Below are 22,221 nucleotides of genomic sequence, written 5' to 3' on the forward strand. Positions count from 1 at the left end.
TTCTAAGATGGCCAGCAATGAGTCCAGACCTGAATCCCATAGAACACCTGTGGAGAGATCTCAAAATGGCAGATTGGAGAAGGCACCCTTCAAATATCAGGGACCTGGAGCAGTTTGCCAAAGAAGAATGGTCTACAATTCCAGCAGAGCATTGTAAGAAACTCATTGATGGTTACCGGAAGCGGTTGTTCGCAGTTATTTTGGCTAAAGGTTGTACAACCAAGTATTAGGCTGAGGGTGCCAATACTTTTGTCTGGCCCATTTTTGGAGTTTTGTGTGAAATGATCAATGATTTGATTTTTGCTTCATTCTCTTTTGTGTTTTTTCCTTGCAAGCAAATTAAATGAAGATAATAAGACCAAAGAATTTGTGATTGCAATCATTTTCAGGAAGAAACTGAGTATTATCTGACCGAATTGCAGGGGCGCCAATACTTTTGGCCAGCACTGTATATACTTCCAGCCACATTCCAACTAGACATGTGCGGACTCACTCAATTCACTTGTATTGAGTGAGGCTGGACACGTCTAGTCGGAATGTGGCTTGGAATATGTACATTGCATACTGACCACCGGCATCAGAGGATCCTGACAGCGCAGGAGGATTCAGAAGTGTGCCATCACATGAAGGGACTGCAGACTTCCCTAACAAACATGGACAACCCAATCCCTTTAAGTATACATTTAGAGCAACATGGATTCTATTCCCTCATTTTTGGCAGGACTAGACCAACATTGGTCTTCTAAAATGTCCTTGAACCCATTTTCCTCCTCAATTAATTTTGTACCCAAGACCCATTCTTCAAATCGGACATGTGTTAACGCTGGAGCTACTAGATATCCCAGAAAGTCTTATTTTTGTGACACTTTGTACTTTATGTTAGTGGTAAATTTAGGTCTTTATGAAAACATCCTTAATCTCTGTCTGATTTATATGGCCGCCTGACTGCGCCCTAAGTGTGCAGATTTTTCTAGAATAGTTCATTGGCACCCCTCAGGGAATTAATCTAAGGGTGTAGTGAGCATTTTGATCTTACGGGTGTTTTCCGCAAACAAATGCTCAGGCTCAGAACGGAAGATCTAGCAGAAGACCTAGATTTTTATTAACACGTTTTCTAGGTCGACATTTTCTGAACTTAATAACTTTATTTTTGGCAACCATCAGCACCCCATGATCAGGTGCCGATGGGATACGAAGGTAGCGATCGGTGCTAGCGCCAATGGTAGCCATCACAGCAGTGTCAGATGTAATATACAGGTGACAGCCGCTGCACTGGCTCTCCTTTGATCACTCGCTGAGAGCAAGAGGAGAGACCGCACCGGGAATCTGGAAGTTTCATGATTGGTTCAGGTACAGATCAGGTGCCAATTAAGTCCTGATTGCTCCAGAACCCAAGCAGCTTGAGTTGGGTCCCGGAGGGACTATGGCGACCAATTGCAGGTAAAACACTCACTATAAATGTTCGACTGCATGGTACAGAGACCATCAAGCGGTTTTCTGGGAATTTTACATTGATGGCCTATACTTAGAATAGTTCATCAATATCATTGGGGGCTCGACACCAAATACCACCACCCATCAGCTGTACCCGGTTTCAGCCTGAAGTGCTCAATCGTGGTTCTGCACAGAACACCTCTAGGGGGCGGATGTGCAGTACCTGGCTACAGCCACTGTACAGTTGATGGAGCTGCTCTGCAAACTGGGCCCTTCAGGCGGCAACCGGCACTAGGAACAGGTGATTTGCAGGGGTGCCAGGGTGTCGTACCCCCATCGATCGGATATTAATGACCTCTCCTAAAAATAGACCATCAATGTAAAAGTCCCAGGCAACCCCTTTAATGCATTTTACAGAAGATTATAAATGACTCCTCCTTTTAATATAAAGCTGCTGCAGAACGGCTTTTGATTAGATACTTGCACAATATGCTTTTTTTTTTAAGACAGGAAAATGGGATTGATTCTAATTTTTTTTTTAACTTTTCACTGTATTTAGTGCTATACATGTGTCCCTGTAGCAGCAAGTAGTAAAATCACAGTCTACATGCAATGGAGAGGGGACTAAAGCAATGCAAAACACAGAAAGTGCAAAAAAAAAAAAGAAAAAAAACTGAGAAACATATAAAAATCTTCTGTGTCTAAGGAGGTCAGCCATGACACCCACCCCTCACTGCCTTGTATGTGGCTATAAAACCTGACAGCCGGCTCAAACTGACAGCCGGCTCAAACTGACAGCCGGCTCAAACTGACAGCCGGCTCAAACTGACAGCCGGCTCAAACTGACAGCCGGCTCAAACTGACAGCCGGCTCAAACTGACAGCCAGACAGTTTTAGAATGATATTAACCTCTTATCTGCATTTTAGTAGCGTTTTTTTTTACATGATAGGTTCTCTTTAAGTGGAGCAGAGTTATGGATGATAGTGGCATTGTTTTCTCTATCCTGAGCACCCCTTTATTGATTTCTGTGAGGGGGTAAAGATGGAGAACACTGCTACAGAAATACAATACAAGATTAACATTTAATAAAGGAACGGAAAGACAAACCACATATATAAAAAGAGAACGGCCACAACTTCAACATTGCCAAGTTTAACGCCCATGGCACAAGCAGAAGAAAGAAAAAAAAAATGAACATAGGAGTACAGGAGAGAATTCAGTTTTAGGTCTACCAACAAAGGGACCCCACCATATGCCGAGTAACATACTCCTGGCGGGACCTAACAAGAGAAGAGAAGAGCCTCCAGACGCGAGTTCTCCTGCCCCAAAGTAAAACGTCCATGATGTGAAGTCCTTCCTATGCATCTGGTACTAGGACACTATGGACTTCATCATCCGATGAGCAGTGAGGAGCCTTGTAAGAACAGTTGGACCTCCTCCGCCTTGTATCACGGTTGGATACACTTTCTTGGATGGTGGCGGTATCCAGGGTTCTTCTCCTGTTTTTCTTGGCAATGTTCAGCACTTGGTAGCCGCTCAGGTTTTCCTTGTTTGGGCTGTGAACTGTAATCTCCAAGGTGAAGGCAGAGCTCTCCTCACACCTCGTTACAGAACTTACAGATTTCCTTCTCCCAGTCATGTCACCTTCTCTGTTCTCAGCCACCCACAACAAACCATTGACCGCGGAGCCTCTCCGCAGTCTCATACTACGTCTCACCTTCTTTTCTTGTAGTGGGAACTGCAGAACTTCATCGATGGGAAGACAGAAGTCACTCATGTCAGAGTCTGAATGAGGCGGCATAGCAGTCCACAGCTCCTCGAGAGTATTTTGCTCAGGGTTTGCAAGAAGACTGTCGGACACTTGATGGTTTCTTGAAGACCTTCTGGATTTTTTGGGTTCAGAGGTGATTGGTGGTGTAGAAGAGCTGGTGCTTGTGTTTTCATCTGAGGAGAGCACTAATGTTCCATGCACTGGATCATCAATACTGATTGGTTTGTAGGAACGGTGGTCAGCATCTTGTGAAGTTACGAGAGCACGGGACTTATGGAGACGAGTGGAAGAACGACGCTTGGAGTTCTTAGTCTTACTTTTCTCCTTTACTAAACTAGGGGAAAGACCATTTGTAGCAAGTTTGCTAAACTCGTCTGTTATCCCCACCCTACTAGGAGGCTGAGGGCATTCACCTTGGGAGGTCAGGTCAAAGACATCAGAAGCAGGAAGGTCTTGGACCTTTCTTTGAAATTCACTCTTGAAGGCCTTCATGTTCTCTAGTGTTGGATGAGCTGGTCCATCTTGTGTTACAACATCTTCTACAATGTGAACTGGTGTCTTCCCTGGCTCCTTTTCTTCAAAATTTATCTCCGGAGAATTGTCAAATGTAAACTGGGTCTTGATCTCTTGCACTTTATCAGCTTTATGGACCTCATCCACCAAAAGATTACATAAACCTTTGTCTAGCATAGGAAAAAAAAAAGAAACTCAAAATCCCAATATAAATTAGCATGCAATTTACACTACCAAAACAACGAATGACCTGCCATACCGTGAGGAAGATCCCATGGCGTGGGAGCAGGAGATGGGATGCTCTCTGGTACCTCTGGGATTGGACTCAGCAGGGGCTTCTTGGATATGACATCTCGCTCACTATACACAGGCTTCTGGACAGACTTCTTGGATTTCCGACCCTTCTTGCCTTTTCCCCGGGGAGCTTTTACCTGTGTGAGGTTACATATGTTGATTGCGATCTTACCATTTTGATCACATCCCTCCTGTACTAACCAGTTCACAAGGTTCTTCTCCGTTATATATTCAAGATGGAGCCTAGATATCTGTTTTTGCTCTAGTCTTCCAAGAACCAGGACTTTTTAATCCTTCCATCAACAAATATAATGAGGGCTTGTTATTTTGTGGGACATGTTCTAGTTTAGATGCAATGGGTGGCAATTTTATATTTTTTGTTGAAGAAAAAATATATACTTTTAGGAGGCAAATTTGCAACGGGAAATGGTTTACATTAGTAAAAAGGTTTTTAAACCAATTTCTTTTATATAGTCCACCGTAGAGAACATGAACTTGTGAGCGCTTGTACAATACACTAGCACTTCTGTATGTATGGCACAGGATCAGGAAGGGTTAAAGGAGATTAGTCATGGAGTCATAGGCTCCCCCATTAAGGACAGGTCCACATGGCTATTAAACTAAACGGTGCATTAGACCCAGCGGTCGTGTGATTGCCGAGTCTCAACACCATTGTGGCGACTAACTTCACTCAGCACTCACCCGGCAATTTAGCGAAAGGGAAAAAAAAAATTATAAAAATATCTAAAAAGAAAATATCTTTAATAATGTAATCATATTATTATTAAGTTATAAATTACTATATTTTATTATTAATAAAAATCATAAAGACGACGAAAATATATATATATATATATATATATATATATATATACATACATACATACATACACACACACACACACACCTTCTCATTTAAAGATTTTTCTGTATTTTCATGACTATGTAAATTGTACATTCACACTGAAGGCATCAAAACTATGAATTAACACATGTGGAATTATATACTTAACAAAAAAGTGTGAAACAACTGAAAATATGTCTTATATTCTAGGTTCTTCAAAGTAGCCATCTTTTGCTTTGATGACTGCTTTGCACACTCTTGGCATTCTCTTGATGAGCTTCAAGAGGTAGTCACCGGAAATGGTTTTCACTTCACAGGTGTGCCCTGTCAGGTTTGATAAGTGGGATTTCTTACCTTATAAATGGGGTTGAGACCATCAGTTGTGTTGTGCAGAAGTCAGGTGGATACACAGCTGATAGTCCTACTGAATAGACTGTTAGAATTTGTATTATGGCAAGAAAAAAGCAGCTAAGTAAAGAAAAACGAGTGGCCATCATTACTTTAAGAAATGAAGGTCAGTCAGTGTGAAAAATTTGGAAAACTTTGAAAGTGTCCCCAAGTGCAGTTGCAAAAACCATCAAGCGCTACAAAGAAACTGGCTCACATGAGGACCGCCCCAGGAAAGGAAGACCAAGAGTCACCTCTGCTTCTGAGGATAAGTTTATCCGAGTCACCAGCCTCAGAAATCGCAGGTTAACAGCAGCTCAGATTAGAGACCAGGTCAATGCCACACAGAGTTCAAGCAGCAGACACATCTCTACAACAACTGTTAAGAGGAGACTTTGTGCAGCAGGCCTTCATGGTAAAATAGCTGCTAGGAAACCACTGCTAAGGACAGGCAACAAGCAGAAGAGACAAGTTTGGGCTAAAGAACACAAGGAATGGACATTAGACCAGTGGAAATCTGCGCTTTGGTCTGAGGAGTCCAAATTTGAGATCTTTGGTTCCAACCACCGTGTCTTTGTGCGACGCAGAAAAGGTGAACGGATGGACTCTACATGCCTGGTTCCCACCGTGAAGCATGGAGGAGGAGGTGTGATGGTGTGGGGGTGCTTTGCTGGTGACACTGTTGGGGATTTATTCAAAATTGAAGGCATACTGAACCAGCATGGCTACCACAGCATCTTGCAGCGGCATGCTATTCCATCCGGTTTGCGTTCAGTTGGACCATCATTTTTTTTTTCAACAGGACAATGACCCCAAACACACCTCCAGGCTGTGTAAGGGCTATTTGACCAAGTAGGAGAGTGATGGGGTGCTACGCCAGATGACCTGGCCTCCACAGTCACCAGACCTGAACCCAATCGAGATGGTTTGGGGTGAGCTGGACCGCAGAGTGAAGGCAAAAGGGCCAACAAGTGCTAAGCATCTCTGGGAACTCCTTCAAGATTGTTGGAAGACCATTTCCGGTGACTACCTCTTGAAGCTCATCAAGAGAATGCCAAGAGTGTGCAAAGCAGTCATCAAAGCAAAAGGTGGCTACTTTGAAGAACCTAGAATATAAGACATATTTTCAGTTGTTTCACACTTTTTTGTTAAGTATATAATTCCACATGTGGTAATTCATAGTTTTGATGCCTTCAGTGTGAATGTACAATTTACATAGTCATGAAAATACAGAAAAATCTTTAAATGAGAAGGTGTGTCCAAACTTTTGGTCTGTACTATCTATCTATCTATCTATTTATATCTCCACACACAATGTTTCTTGGTCCCATAAAGTGTCCTGTGGCATTATTTATCCCCCTCACCTAATACTGCCGGCCATCAGTAACCTATTATAGCAGGCACTTACTTTCTGAAGCATCGCCCTTACGTTTCTGAGTCCGGCCGCCATGTTTTCTCGCTAAGTCCCTGCTTCTGTTGCTTGGTGCTGTGTGAGAGGCTGCGGTCGGACCCCCGCACAGGGAGCGGTGCTATTGGACGTACCTGGGCTTTGATGATCACTGGCTTCTTGGTTTTCTTGGCTGTCGCTTTGACTTTCGCCTTTGAGACGTTACTTTCTTGGGCCTCCTCGTGGCCGCTCAGCTGTGAAGAAGCCAAGTGTTAAACCAATCGCATCCATCTTCATTGCTCCCATATAGAGTTGATGAGCGCATTATTTTTTTGTGGAAAAATAGCCGTTGTCCTCACAACACTGCCATTAATAGAACTGTTAGTTTTTTAGTCCGTACACTTTAATGGGCTGTGCGCTGCCGTCTCCTACCCGATCGATGCTTCTGGCATTGGGCGCCTGGCAGGTGTCACACACCATCAGTACAGGACACGTCCATGATAGCCGCCCAGTGTGCAGCACGCCCCATTACAGCCTATGGGGAGCGACTGATTATTGCTCCGCAGTGTGTCACTCTACATAGACATCCATGGGGTCACTTTCCTAACCCATGCCAGGCACGCCAGGACTTATGCCATAGGTGATCGCGAATGGACCATCCGATAAATGAGATCCAATACCAATGGGCGTGTTCACACGTGGCAGAAATTTCTAGGGCTGAGAATCAGTTACATTTATCTATATGGGACTGCTTTGGTTGCAAAAAAAAAAAAAAGGGGATTTCTGCAATCACAATACAAATAAATTGGACCGTAGAATAAATTATCTACAAAAAGTCATGAGAAAATATTTAAAGGCAACCTGACCAGAAAAGTTATGATGCCCCGGGCTGAAGGGATAAGTCACTGGCTGCGCTAAGAGGCCGCTCCCCGGGGGCTTCTCCCCATCTCGCTCCCTCCATGTGTGTATAGGATGACAGCTGTCAGGGCAGGATAAGCCGCCGGGGACAGACCTAGGGTTCGTGATAAATCAGGTTTTCTCTGAAACGCTGCAGTGTTCAGAGTATAAGCTATCTGGCTGAGTATATGATCCATGCACCCTATAAGTCAGGCAGCATGAATATAACATCAAGAACCCTTTAAAAGGGGTATTCCCATCTCCAAGATCCTATCCCAATATGTAGTAGGTGTAGTAATAATAATAGCAAATAGCTTGAATTAGAAATGCAGTATAGTTCTTCTGATTCACTATCTCACTTACCCCATGTGCAGGGCATAGCAGTAGCTTAGGTATCCATGGTTACAACCACAGCTGTTAGTGATCTTATGTGAGCATGGATACCCAAGCTACTACAATGCCCTGCACATGGGGTAAGTGAGATAGCGAATCAGGAGAACTATACTACATTCCTAATTCGAGGAATTGCTAATATTTTTATTATCTCACCTACTACATATTGGGATAGGATCTTGGAGACAGGAATACCCCTTTAACTCTCAAAAATAAATAAAAGGAACACACAACAAAAATCACCTTAAGTTTACAATCGCAATTATATCACTTGTAGAAAAAAATAAAATAAACATGATTACTATGCTATTAGAACACTTGTTAATAAGTGCAGAATTTCACGGCACCGATGAGAGACATCAGCTCAGGTAAGACTGAATGAAATACCTTCCGCTTAGTGGAGGAACGAGTCTCCCGGTTTACAGCGAATGAGACGTCCAGAAAGGAGGTCATGGAGTCTACGAACAAACAAAAAATGACCAAATTAGTGATCCAAGAACTTAATCTAGCAAGCTATTCAATGGATGCAATTTACACCTAAGGAAGTACCCAAGCCACAGCGCCCACTGACACGGGGCAGGACATATGGTGGCCGCCAGTGCATGGAGATCAGGCAGTAGTGCGTCCAAAGAGGCCTTTACAAGAGGCCGTCCCTGACTCCGCTGCCTCTATAGAAATCACAGCTGTCGCCTCCCTTGTTCACTTCTACAATCAGAAGTGCTAACAGCCAAGATCGGAGTGGTCTCTGATCCCTGCAGGAGTGTATTACAGTAGAGCCGATGCCCGCACGGTCTCCTTGTATGATACCTGGAGTAATGCCCTTGTCATACTATTATGTCAGGGTGCTAGACAGGCAGAAAATACCTTTCCATCAAGAGGGCACCGAGCTCCACGCTGTGCCATCTGCACTCACCATTTACAATGTCTGGATGTTTCTCAGCCTCCTCCGCAGCTTCATTACAGGAGATCTCCAGGTCGTCGGTGGAGCTGCTGGTATCAACTGCAGCTTCTGTCTCTTCATCAGCACTGGACTCCACTGTGCTCCCAGAAAACAATCACCAATGGTCACAACAGATTCATAGTCAGCAGGTATGCTAGCGGCCGGGCGCCAAGCAAGCCGCCGCGCACCAAGCCTGCGCAAAGCAAGCCGCCGCGCACCAAGCCTGCGCAAAGCAAGCCGCCGCGCACCAAGCCTGCGCAAAGCAAGCAGCCGCGCACCAAGCCTGCGCAAAGCAAGCAGCCGCGCACCAAGCCTGCGCAAAGCAAGCAGCCGCGCACCAAGCCTGCGCAAAGCAAGCAGCCGCGCACCAAGCCTGCGCAAAGCAAGCAGCCGCGCACCAAGCCTGCGCAAAGCAAGCAGCCGCGCACCAAGCCTGCGCAAAGCAAGCAGCCGCGCACCAAGCCTGCGCAAAGCAAGCAGCCGCGCACCAAGCCTGCGCAAAGCAAGCAGCCGCGCACCAAGCCTGCGCAAAGCAAGCAGCCGCGCGCCGGTCTGAATAATACAAACAACCACACGGTACAAATACTATACATTCACCTGTACCTGGCAGAAGAGAGGATGCCAGAGAGTCACTGTTTGAGGATTCAGCATCAAAGCAAAGAGTGAGCGGCAGAAGAGACTCCTCCTAGATGAGAGCAGAACAATCACCGTCAGGTCACAGGTGGGGCTCAATACCACCCTGATATCAGGGGTCACACAAACCAGCAGGGAGCCACAATTACACCTCCTGGAAGGTTAGAAATACATTGACAGCTGAGTAGGACCATTCCCTTTGTTATCAGCACACGGATGCTGTCTGGTAACACCCAGCTGTCACTTTATTCATACATTTCCAGGAGCAATAACAGAGGGATGTGGAGACTCAGGTACCCAACAGGAGCTGCGCCAGGATGGATACTCCATGGCGAGTACAAGCAGGCGAGCAGACAGGTCCACCTGAACACCGCCTGCCCTGACCTCTGCATGAATAATAAAGAAGCGCACACTTCTCATCCCGTCACCCACCTCATCATTGGCATCAAAATCTGGCTGTGGCATCGAATCACATGGGCTCTGGCAGGTGGATTGTTCCGCAGATGGAGTGGCATCTAGTGCACAGTAATTATAGGGCGTACTGCCGCGACGTAGAGGGGTGTTAGCTGGTAGTGATTTGTCAAATAGCTCAGGGCTCAGCTGCCTCCCAAAGGTCACCCGCTTCTTTATCTTCACTAAATCTTCGGATTTATTAATATCTGTATTTTCCTCTTAAAAAAAAAAGTAATATATAAGAAATTGTACATGTGCAAGCTTTTCACCACAAATAGGTGTAGAATAATAAAAATAAAAGCAGCATGATCCTTATAGCAGCGCTAGTTAAAGGGATCTCATCTAGGGAAGCATATGCCTTATATGTCAGACAGCAGCAGGTCACACCTCTGGGATCAACGTTTAACTCCAGAACTCCTAAATTATTCATGGCCATCACCCCACTACAGACAGAACGTCATGGAGCCCCATTCTCCAGACTGATGTGTGCTCACATCATCATGTGACCCCGATGACATCACCACAAGTCCTTCTGCACTTCTGCGTTGCTGCCTGCTTATGATTGGTCATCGTCATACAGGAAGCAGAAGGACACGCCCCCAACGAAAACTCTCATAACTCTTATCCTCTCTACAGGGACTGTTAGGATTTTAAAGGGTTACTGTGCGTACAGAGCAGTAACGCCATGTCTGGCCATTATAGGCATTTTTCACCAGTTTTCCCAAATAGAGGCTGTATAACATCATATACAATTCACTCTGAGCTGGTGAGAGGAGATCAACTGCCATGATGTCTCCTGTACAAAGCACACAGAGGGATTCCTGCTCTTCATTTAGTTATCAGAGAAAAGCAGCATGAGGAAAATTATACAGCAGCACTGAGCAGTGTAGATGTGATTCCAACTCAGCATGACCTGTGTGTCTTCCTCTGCCCGTTTACTCACTCAGCTCCTTTTTCCTTTCTTCTACCCTCTATAAAGTATAATAGAAGGTGTAACCAGACTCCTCACTGTGCTGGCATTCAAGTCTTGTCTTGAGCAAGACAGATTTGAGCAGCTTCACTCAACCCACCACCCCCATGAAGTCTGGGAAGAAGTGGCTCATAAGCGGAAAATGAAGATTTCCTTTGTAATGCATGTTATGAAGTTTTTATACTGGCCTGTATTGATTCTATTTAACCCCTTCTAAAATTTTCTGCATCCCCTTTTTCTCAGTGCTCCTTCAGATGTTTGTGGTCATCGGTCTGAACTCGGATGGCAATACACGGGCTGATCATGCGTCTCCCGACCCCAGCATGACAGCTTCATACAGTGGCATGTAAAAGTTTGGGCACCCTGGTCAAAATTACTGTTATTGTGAACAGTTAAGCAAGTAGAAGATGAAATGATCTCTAAAAGGAATAAAGTTAAAGATGACACATTTCCTTTGTATTTTAGGCAAAAAATATATTTCCATCTTTTACATTTTAAAAAAAATTACAAAAAAGAAAAATGGGCCAATGCAAAAGTTTGGGCACCCTTGGAGATCTGTGTGCTCAGATAAACCTTTGGTCAAAGGTCAGACCTTAAATTATCCTGTTAGGGTTATGGCTTGTTCACTGTCATTCTTAGGAAAGACCAGGTGATGCAGATTTCCCAGCTTTATAAAAAGCCAGCCTCCTCTAACCTTGTTCCAAAAAACAGCAGCCATGGGTTCTTCTAAGCAGCTGTCTAGCACTCTGAAAATGAAAATGGTGGAGGCCCACAAAACAGGAGAAGGTTATAAGAAGATAGCAAAGCATTTTCAAGTTGCCCTTTCCTCAGTTCGAAAGTACTTAAGAAATGGCAGCTACCAGGAACAGTGGAGGTCAAGATAAGGTCTGGAAGAACAAGCAACATTTCAGTGAGAGCTGCTTGTAGAATTGCTAGAGAGGCAAATCAGTACCGCCGCTTGACTGCAGAAGACCTTCATAAAGATTCAGTAGATTCTGGAGTTGTGGTACATTATTCTGCTGTTCAGAGACACCTGCACAAATATGGCCTTCATGGAAGAGTCATCAGAAGAAAACCTCTTCTGTATCCTCACCATAAAATTCAGAATGAGAAGTCTGCAAAAGAACATCTAAACGAACCCGATGCATTTTGGAAACAAGTCCTGTGGATAAAATAGAACTCTTTGGCCTCAATGATCAAAGGTCTGTGTAGAGAAAAAAGGGCGCAGAATTTCATGAAAAGAACATCTTGCCAACCATTAAGCATGGGGGAGGATCAATCATGCTTTGGGGTTGTGTTACAGGCAATGGCACGGGGAACATTTCACGGGTAGAGGGAAGAATGAATTCCATGAAATTTCAACAAATTCTTGATGCAAACATAACACCATCTGTAAAAAAGCTGAAGTTGAAAAGAGGATGGCTTCTACAAATGGATAATGATCCTAAACACATGTCAAAATCCACAATAGACGACCTCAAAAGGTACAAGCTGGAGGTTTTACAATGGCTCTCACTGTCCCCTGATCTGAACATCATTGAAAATCTGTGGCTAGACCTCAAAATAGCAATGCATGTAGGATGACCCAGGAATCTCACAGAACTGGAAGACATCTCCAAGGAAGAATGGATGAAAATTCATCAAACAAGAACTGGAAGACTCTTGTCTGGCTACAAAAAGAGTGCACAAGCTTTCAAAAAAAAGGATATATTATATATCTCCTGAAATATAAACTTTAGGCCTTTTAGAGATCATTTCATCTTCAACTTGCTTAATTGTTCACAATAACAGTAATTATGACCAGGGGCGCCCAAACTTTTACATGTCGCTGTATATAGCTATAAGGCTGTTACGCTCGGGGTCCACACATTCCGAGATCGGACCAATTGTCACAGACGTCTGAAGGAGCACTAAGAGGTATACGTTTTTTTAATTTTGCATTAACTTAGCCAAGTAAAGGCTTGTTTGTTTGTGGGACGAGTTGTAGTTTACAACGACACCATTCACTTTACCATAAAAATTTTTGAAAAATAGTAAAAAAAAAAAAAATAATAATAATTCGAAGTGCAGTGAAATGATGAAAAAAATATTGCAATTCCACCATTGTTTTTTTTGGTTTCTGCAAAACTGACCCGATAACAATTCTCCTGGTTGGTACAATTAAGGAGATATCAAACTTTTATGGGATTTTCATATTTTATCAATTAAAAAAAATATATATATTCAAAACATTCCATTACAAAAAAAAAAAAAGTAAAAATTTGGTTTGTGCTGCCGTTTTCTAAGACCAATAAGTTTTTTTTTAATTTTCTGTAGTTGGAGCTTGTTTTTTGTAAGTGGCATTTAATGGTTGAACAGCAGCCGGTCCCACGTCATGCACTCGCCATGCATGGAGCTGCGCCACACAATTTACGTTCACGGCAGATGTTGGGAAGGGGTTAAAAAGATGACAACAATCAAAATATAATGTAAACCTATAATATTTGCATCTAACCCCCACCAAGTGACCAACGAATGAGCTCCTCACCATCATCTGAGATTTTTGGTAATGAAAATAACGTAGTGTCCTCCTCTATGAACCCGACCTGCAAAGGGGAAAATAAAGCGGATTAAATAGGTTCATGTATGTGACTTTGGGGGTTCAAGAGGGAAGCCAGGAGATCTGTAGACATGATACAGAAGTCAGTGGAGTCCTTTATGTGTCTCTACCTTTATATGAAGTTTAGGAATACCTTTATATGACCTTCCAATAATGTGAAATATCTGGTCATCCAGCAAATACCATCTAAACATGACATTGATATACACCATTATAATCTTACGTGGCGGTGGTGAACGTGCATCTACTGTCAGATCACTTACCCCAAAGTGGAAATAATCTCTCCTGGGAGTCTTTTTCAGAGCAGGTTTCAGGACGGGTCCAGAGGAAGTTTCTGATATTAGTGGCAGTTCAGGTTCTGGAGGACTTAGGAGGTCTGTGAACATAACCTTTCTTTTATGGCTTCTTGGAGAACTTGGTAACGTTTGGGTCTCCTCAATTTGCACCTCTGCTGTCACAAGCGTAAGTCAGAAGAAACAGCACGCCATAACACTATCACTTAGCTATCCAACAGTCTACACGTTACCTGTGTTACATCTTAACCTCCTACTATCTCAAGAGGATCACAATGGAAACTATAATGAAGATGCACCAGAATAAGGGCCCTCCCACCCGGCTGGCTCACCTCAAGGACAAGGGCCCTCCCACCCGGCTGGCTCACCTCAAGGACAAGGGCCCTCCCACCCGGCTGGCTCACCTCAAGGACAAGGGCCCTCCCACCCAGCTGGCTCACCTCAAGGACAAGGGTCCTCCCACCCAGCTGGCTCACCTCAAGGACAAGGGCCCTCCCACCAACTGGCCCATATAAAAACAAGGATCATCTCACCTGGCTTGCTGAAGACCTCAGTCGTCAATCTTGAACAGTCAGGTTCCACAGTCATCTCTGGTATATATTTCTGGAGATGCAAAATACAGGACAAAGGTCTGACTTAGATGGAAGAGAGGATGTTGTCAGAGACTTTCAGCACCCGATACATCCCCATTGACAATATTTGGGATCCACTGGGTTTCCATTTTGGGGGCCAACCTGTTAACAGACCCTTACATAGAGGAATCTGCTTCATAAATAATATATCCACCACTGGGACCCCCACCAATCCCAAAAGTCCCCTGTATGGGACTATATAGACAGTATAGACTAAAGGAATAACTATCACTCTCAGAGGTGAATGGAGTGGAGGTCACACATGTGCTCAACTGCTCCACTCACACAGGGACTTTGGGACCCTTGTTCTCTAAGTCAGTAAAGGTCCCAGCCATCAGACACTTACCCTGTGGAGAAGTAATAAATGTATTTTAAGTGAAAACCCCTCTTTAGGCCGTGCTATTCCCCCTGTAGATGTGGGTTTAACCCTTCCCCTACTAAGGATATATCTCATACATCCTTGCAGGGATGTACATCAGTAGCCGAGCATGTACAAGATATGGTCTTAAAGACCAGGAGAAAACATGGAGTGACTTATTTTGAAAGATAATCTTTATTAATACATAAATATCAAAAAGAGTAGTGAAAATCACAGCATTTTAAAGATAAGAGAACCGTAGAAACAGGAAATAGCAGCACTAAACAGCTGGTGACCTCCCCCACATATCCATACCATATATATCAATTGTGGAGTGAGGGTCTCCCAAGGCAAGGTAACTAGCAGAAGAGAGAGTAAAAGTAAAACTGGGGAACAGTCATTATTGCATTATAGCTAGGACTGAAATCCGTCCACATTACACCCCCATCCAGTTAATTACAAAAGAACCTTACCAGAGGATGGGACCCAAAGTTTAAAGAGCTACGTGCAGGAACCCATGAAACGAACCACCTCAACGCGCGTTTCGCCTCAAACAATGTGGAGAAATCCACATTGAGGCGAAACGCGCGTTGAGGTGGTATATGGTATGGATATGTGGGGGAGGTCACCAGCTGTTTAGTGCTGCTATTTCCTGATTCTACGGTTCTCTATCTTTAAAATGCAGTGATTTTCACTACTCTTTTTGATATTTATGTATTAATAAAGATTATCTTTCAAAATAAGTCACTCCATGTTTTCTCCTGGTCTTTAAGATGTTTTTGGAGTGGAGCTTATGCTGACCTAGATTATATGGTTTAACAGCTATGTTTGCTCTTGTGCATTTAATTAAGGCTGCTGTATGTAAGATATGGTCTTAGTAGCCAGGACCTAACTCAGACTAATCGCAGCTAGAGCCGTGATCTAGGGCTTGCTTTAAGGCTAGCTGCAACACCAGACACAACCCAAGGACGGATGTGGTGCCGTTTCTGGAAGAAAGTGGCCATGCTTTTTCTTTTCTAATCTTGCACAAGCATCATAAAAAACAGAGAAATAAATCCAACACTTCTGTCTCACATGTCGTGTAGTAATGGACAGCTTGGGAGGTCTCTACATGTTGTCCCGGTAAGTACCTGGGAGCTTTCCAGCGGGTGTGATGGGCAGGACATGAATGGAGGTTGTTGCAGAGCCCCAGAGACCCCTTGATTTGTAGCATCACACAACTTCTTCCTCTTCTCTGGGGGCTCCGATGCCCCCTCTAGTTTACCTGCAATACACAGAACAGTAAACTTTTCATGGAGGCAAGAAACAGTCCAATCACCACTAAACAGGTAAAAGAAAATAAGTTGGGGGTACGAGCTGTGCGACCCCCCACAGGATGTGAGAACAAGAGTCTCCAAAGTCCCCGTTTACAGCCCAAGGGCACGGAGCGCGGCAGCCATAGGGCATGGAAGCAGGGCAGCAAAATAAGTAGGAGTGTAAATTACAAAGAAAGACCATAATTTGCCAAAGGCTAAATCAATCCTCGGAGAACCATTCAGCATTCAATTCCAGAGTAACTGCTTTTCTAATTATTTTTTTTTTTAAATGACCCGCAGGCCTTGGCCCTGCACTTACAGATCTCCAGCCTCTCTCCCCAACTCCCCCTGCCAGAGATCTCACACAGGCGCAAGTCCTGGTGACATTTTGAAAGCCGGACAATGGATTAGCATGAGATATCCAGCGGGGGAAGCAAGTCACTCAGATTGGATGATGTCGGTAGATGGGGCAAGAGACTGTAGAGCTGCAAGTGCAGAGCCGAGCCTCCTGCACTTGCAGCTCATTTACATAAACATTGGAAAAGCAATTACTCGGGAATAGAATAAAGAATTAGAAAAAAAAAAAAAGTTACAGAATTAGTCTGCATAACAGCAACTTAGCACAGAATCGATCAATTGGGGGTGCAATCGATCACTGCATTTTCATAACCAGTGTAATAATACGATCTCACCTTTCTGAAATTCCAACTCCTCGACTTTTGAAAATCCTGGAAAAGATGGTGTTTTATCAGTCTCCTCCACCACCTGGAAGGCGCTCCGGAAGGCAGAGATCTTCTCTCTCAGTATGGAACTCCGGGGAGAAGTGAAGGGGTTATCCTGGAAAGACGGAGAAGAACGGACCGTTCACCAGCCGCTCATCACTACTGACAGGGGCTGGCCAGGATTATACTGATGACCGATCCACAGACTGTCATCAATACCAGAAGGATGGGATCTGATGACCACCCCCCATCCCCAGCAATCAGACCCTCTTTAGTTGCATTGTTGGCCAATGTAAAGAATGAATAGGGCTGAACAGCTCTGAAATGGTACAGTGGCCCCACAAATCCATGTATTCTCGACAGATCTGTGTGCAGCGGTCAGCAGCTCTGTCTCTCCCAGAGAGATTGAACAGATCAGGATGCATGGACGCTGCACTAAGTGATATATTGGGGGTCCTCTGTAGTCTCAAACATCACCCATTATGTGGATGGGTGGTAAATCTGCCGCACCTAGACTATAAGGGTATATTCACATGCAGCGTTTTTTTGCACCAAAAACCAGTGTTGTCAGGAAAAAGGCCACGTGTGAACATACCCTAATACACCTCTAGGGGCGCAGCTCTGGGGATGATGCATGATCGGCTGTGCATCCAGTTCTGGTCTGTGGGGGACTGGAGGTTACAGAGATCAGTGCACATTGTGCATTTACCGGGGGCTCTGGCTCACTTTTCCTATTGCTTCTCTGCAGTGCAATCTGGCGGATCAGGAAGTTCATTTCGGGGGACCCCCGGACTCCGATTGTGGACCTGCGCCTGTGTTTATGCAACAATCTGGGAGATTTCTCTGGAAAGAATAAAAAAAGCCATAAAAGAAAAAAAAAAAAAAAAGACTAAACAAAACGTGCAAAGTATAATGGCCGGAGAACTAAAAGTCCAACAGGAACCTGAAGTGGAATCTGTGAATTCTGCCCAAACCACCCAGGGGTAGAGCTTACGTCACACGTCAGATAATGTGGCATATCCCCATAGGAGGATTATTGCTGCTGCAAGTGGTCGTTCTTTTGATGAAAGGCATTTTATTAAGAGGAATTTGTCACCAGGTTTTCGCTCCCCCATCTGACAGCAACATGATGTAGAGACAGAGACTCCGATTACAGCGATGTGTCGCTTATTGGGCTGCTGGCTGCAGTTTTGATAGAAATCACTGTTTAGATCTAGCGGTTCTCTGAATGCTGTACTCTGTATAACCCCGCCCACATCACTCTGTGCATAGGCAGAAATCTGGCAGTGGCGGGGTTATACAGCGCTTATGAACATGGAGGACTAATGGCAGCAGGTTTAGTAGTCTTCTAGTGATAATCTTCTGCTGATAAATCAGGGATTTATATCAAAACTACAGCAAGCAGCCCAGTAAGTGACATCGCTGGAATCAGGGTCTCTACATTATGCTGCTCTCGGATTAGATGGCAAAATCCTGGTGACAGATCCCCTTAAATTGTGGATAAATGTCCTTGTCTGCTCAGTTCTGTGAATGACATGCTGAAGCAGGATGCACCGGAAGCCGAACACGCGCTCCTCAGCCGGGATCCTGGAGGTGCAGCCACCGAGGTGGCGATGGGGGCAAACTGATACTGCAGAAGGGAAGGAGGTGGATTTACAGGCCTTTATTTCCCCTGTGATGCATTACTTTACAAGCTTTGTAAATCACAGGAAGTCTCCCGGCACATGATGAACCCGCCTGCCCGCCCAGATGGTTTTCTTCAGTGCAACGATCTGGCTATCCACTTAAAGGGGCTATCCACTTCTTGGACAACCCCTTCTTGAACTAAATGTTTGCCCCTGATGAAATAAAAAAAGCTTATACTTCCCTCCTGTGCTGGCGCTGTTCCTGCGGTGTCGGCACTCGTGGTCCCGAAACTCTCTGGCTGTTGTGACACGTGAGCTTGGCGCCCAAAGAGCACTGGTGTCACTGTCTCTTCAGACAAATCGGACATGGAGGGGAAGTCCGGGCTGCGGCTAATCTCTGACTTCCTCTTCATGTTCAATTCGACAAGAGGCGAGGCCAGTGACGCCAGCACTGATTGGGCGCCGAGCTCACGTGTCACAACAGCCGCACGAGAGTCCCGGGACCATGAGTGCCGACACTGCTGGGACGACGACGGCATGGGAGGGGAGTATAAGCTTTTTATTTTATTGGAGATGAGAAGGGGTTGACCAAGTAGTGGACAACTATTCAGATCATCAGTGCCTGTACAACTCCTTTAAAAAGATAACTTACTGTCCGCTGGGGGACTGACCATTGGGACCCCAACTGATCCTGAAAACAAGGATTTGCAAAACGCCATCTCGGAAGAGGTAGAGTATGCGCTCCTCCGCTTCTTTCTCAAGTGAAATTGCTCAGCAATGTACGGGGCTACCCATAGAGAATGAATGAAGCAGGCGTGTGAATGCTTGACCTCCGCTTCATTCATTCCCTATGGGGCTGGGCTTGGTATTTATGCCAGCTCCATAGAGAATGAATGGGGCAGTGGTAGGGGATCTGAGCTGCCACTTACATTTTGCAATGGGGATAAAAATTCCCTGTTCTGCTGATCGGTGTCTCCCCTGGTGGTCAGACCCCCCCAACGATCAGTAAGTTATCACTAACGTGGATAGCTGATAACTTGTTTCCACCCTTTCATGAAAAATAAGCCAGAAAGGCCTTTTATTCACAACTTCGGGGGGCACCTCACAGATTGAGAAGCCTCCAAAAGTAAGACCCTCTTGGCAGCAGATAGAAACCAGATAGCTTAGAAGAGAAGCGACCCCCATTGTGGTTTTCAGAAAGGAAGACCCCAATCTCTAGCATGTGCCGAAACCCCCACTAATGGCAGGTCGAAGCCAGCGATAATGTGCCATTCTCAACACTGGTCCTGTACCAAGACCACCCTGACAAGGTATAAGGAGACGGGTGGCCACACATGTACGGCCCTGTGCACACTTGGAATAAGCAGAACTGTTACCTGCACTCTTGGTGGTGAAGCTTTCACTACAGATCCCCAGGTCCTCCACAGACAGTGTAGAGAAGTCGATCGGGGGGTTACATGGCGGCGGATCGTCAGCTGAGGCCTCAGTGTTCCTCTTAGGACTGGACACGGCCCCAGCTCCCGATGAAGAATGGCCGGAGCTCGATGGGCCAGGATCATCACAGACATCGCCGCCTTCAAAAACAGTCACCTGGCTTGTCTTCTCCTTATAAACATCCTCCAGCTGGGTGGGGGTGATGTTCTCCTTGGCCTCGTCATTGCTGATGTATCTGGAGTGCGGCCGCTCGGTGGAGAAGGAGGTCGGCTTGTTGTGCGGGGTCGCTGCCTCGTCTTCCGATACGATCTCATAGGACTGCTGCTCAGTCTGCGGCACCAGGATGGGGATCTCTTGTAGGACGTTTCTTCTGGCCATCACCTTCTCATCTGGAACAAAACCCAGAAGGATGAGGCTATGGATACTCACATAGATCTCGCCTGTACACATATAGGCAGACACCATATGGATCCACCAGCCCACAACTACGGGGCCACATAATGCAGCCTAGTCTGGAGCTGGGGGGTCTTCATCCTTGTATTACTATGAAGCTCCCAGGCACGGGCTTCATAGAAAATCATCCAGAGTCAGAAAATCTGTGTCCCTCAGCTGCAGTGTTTTAAAAAAAATAATAATTCCCTTTACTTACCCTCCCCAGGTCCAGCGTCCAGTCTCTGCCGCTTCTGGTGTGTCTGCAGCCAATAACTGAGCTCAAGTAAATGACTCTAGCGGCTGAGCTCAATGATAGGACATGTCAACAGCGCTGCAGACAGTAACAGACACCAGAAACAGCAGCAGAGACTCAGAGCCGGACCCGGGGAGGGTGGGTAAATAACAGATTCTATTTTCCTTAACCATAGCAGGGGGAAAGGAGTTTTCTGAAACCGGAAAACCACTTTAATTTCTCTAGATCCTGCAGTATACAGCGAACGCTGTCACAAAAAAAAAAAGCTTCAATCATCCCTCTCATCAAGCTACAAAAAAAAAAAAAAATCTGCAAAAGTCATCATCTAAAAAGCTAAAAGAAAAAAAAAAGTTATGAATCTCAAGTGACAAAATTTATTTATTTTTTTTTTTTTTAAACACAAAATATATATCTTTGAATTTTTCTTAAACCACCAAAACATGAGAAAAAGAAAAACACAAACACTCTACAAGTTGGCGCCCTCGCAGTCACCCTGGCCTGCCGATTCGTGTCGCCGGGACATTTTTTTTTTTACTCCACAATGAATATTTTAAACCCCAAAACCAACAGATGAATGGCTTTTTTTTTCCCACCATTTCCCTGCAGTAGGAAGGTGTTTTTTTTGCCGATTTTCAGAACATTATATGGTAATATGAACATTGCCGTGCAAAAACCTGATCCCTTAGACAGCTACACAGATGGAAAAGTAAAAGAAATGATGGCTCTTAGAAGTATGGGAGGAAACAGTGTGTGTGTGTGTGTGTGTGTGTGTGTGTGTGTGTGTGTGTGTGTGTGTGTGTGTGTGTGTGTGTGTGTGTGTGTGTGTGATATATATATATATATATATATATATATATATATATATATATATATATATATATATATATATATATATATATATATATATATATATATATATATATATATATATATATATATGTGTGTATATGTATACACACAGCTCTGCAAACATGTACACATAGTTACTATCCTGTATACTGGCTGCAGACATATATCCACAGACCATATACTCAATACTCCCCTCCCAGAGGTCCAGCACTCGGGTACCGACCATAATACATACATAGACATGCGAATACTTACACACACCCGCACGGCACAGACACCGCTGCCTTCTGATTCAAATTCAAATCAACCGCTCCGCAACTCGATTCCTCCGCTCAAGCTAAATAGTCCCACATACAACCGTATAACCAAAACCCCTGACAAGACCCCATTCACCTCCAGAGAAGACCATCGACCACACTAGACGTGTTTTACTCACATATGTACGTCATACACGAAATCAAACATGAATCGTACTAAAAGACTGCGGATGGATACGCGAAAGTTAACGGTTTCAACAGTGACGAACAGCGCAAGCGTGTGAAAAAAAGACGCATGCGCGTCGTGCTTTACTGACACACGAGACGCCATCTTTCATTTTGGCATCGGTTTTCCAAGAGGTGTACATATGGCTGATTTTACAGCTCCACTCCCATCAAGAGACTCTATCATTGACAAAAGTGACGTTGTTTATAGAAGAAAGACGCCACGTTTTCTTAAAGTAATAATGTAACTTTTGGCGCCCACAACAAATATGGCGGTTATGCGATTTCTGAGCCACCGAGAGCGGAAGTTAGTGAAAAAAAATAAAGGAC

The 22,221-nt window shown here is 44.6% G+C and overlaps 1 protein-coding gene across 4 annotated transcripts; it reads right to left on the reverse strand.

Annotated features, from left to right (window-relative positions):
• Nucleotides 1-2,498: 2,498 nt before the first annotated feature.
• CDCA2 (cell division cycle associated 2) lies at nt 2,499-21,944 on the reverse strand. 4 transcript variants are annotated; one of them, XM_073654074.1, is made up of 15 exons: nt 21,846-21,944; nt 19,818-20,264; nt 17,526-17,659; nt 16,787-16,931; nt 15,930-16,063; nt 14,343-14,412; nt 13,780-13,964; nt 13,445-13,502; nt 9,927-10,165; nt 9,459-9,546; nt 8,835-8,957; nt 8,309-8,379; nt 6,787-6,885; nt 3,979-4,150; nt 2,499-3,889 (listed from the first exon to the last, which is right to left on the reverse strand). In XM_073654074.1, the coding sequence occupies exons 1-15, from the start codon at nt 21,856-21,858 to the stop codon at nt 2,793-2,795; spliced, it is 3,075 nt and encodes a 1,024-aa protein (XP_073510175.1). In that variant the 5' UTR covers nt 21,859-21,944; the 3' UTR covers nt 2,499-2,792. The 4 variants fall into 4 exon arrangements, with proteins under 4 accessions (XP_073510175.1, XP_073510176.1, XP_073510177.1 ...); XM_073654075.1 differs by having other exon boundaries at nt 9,465-9,546; nt 21,846-21,943; XM_073654076.1 differs by lacking the exon at nt 21,846-21,944 and adding an exon at nt 21,665-21,817.
• Nucleotides 21,945-22,221: the final 277 nt, after the last annotated feature.

Source organism: Phyllobates terribilis, unplaced genomic scaffold (assembly GCF_046119375.1).
Source record: "Phyllobates terribilis strain yellow unplaced genomic scaffold, ASM4611937v1 Scaffold_11__3_contigs__length_659146591, whole genome shotgun sequence".
Taxonomy (NCBI): domain Eukaryota; kingdom Metazoa; phylum Chordata; class Amphibia; order Anura; family Dendrobatidae; genus Phyllobates; species Phyllobates terribilis.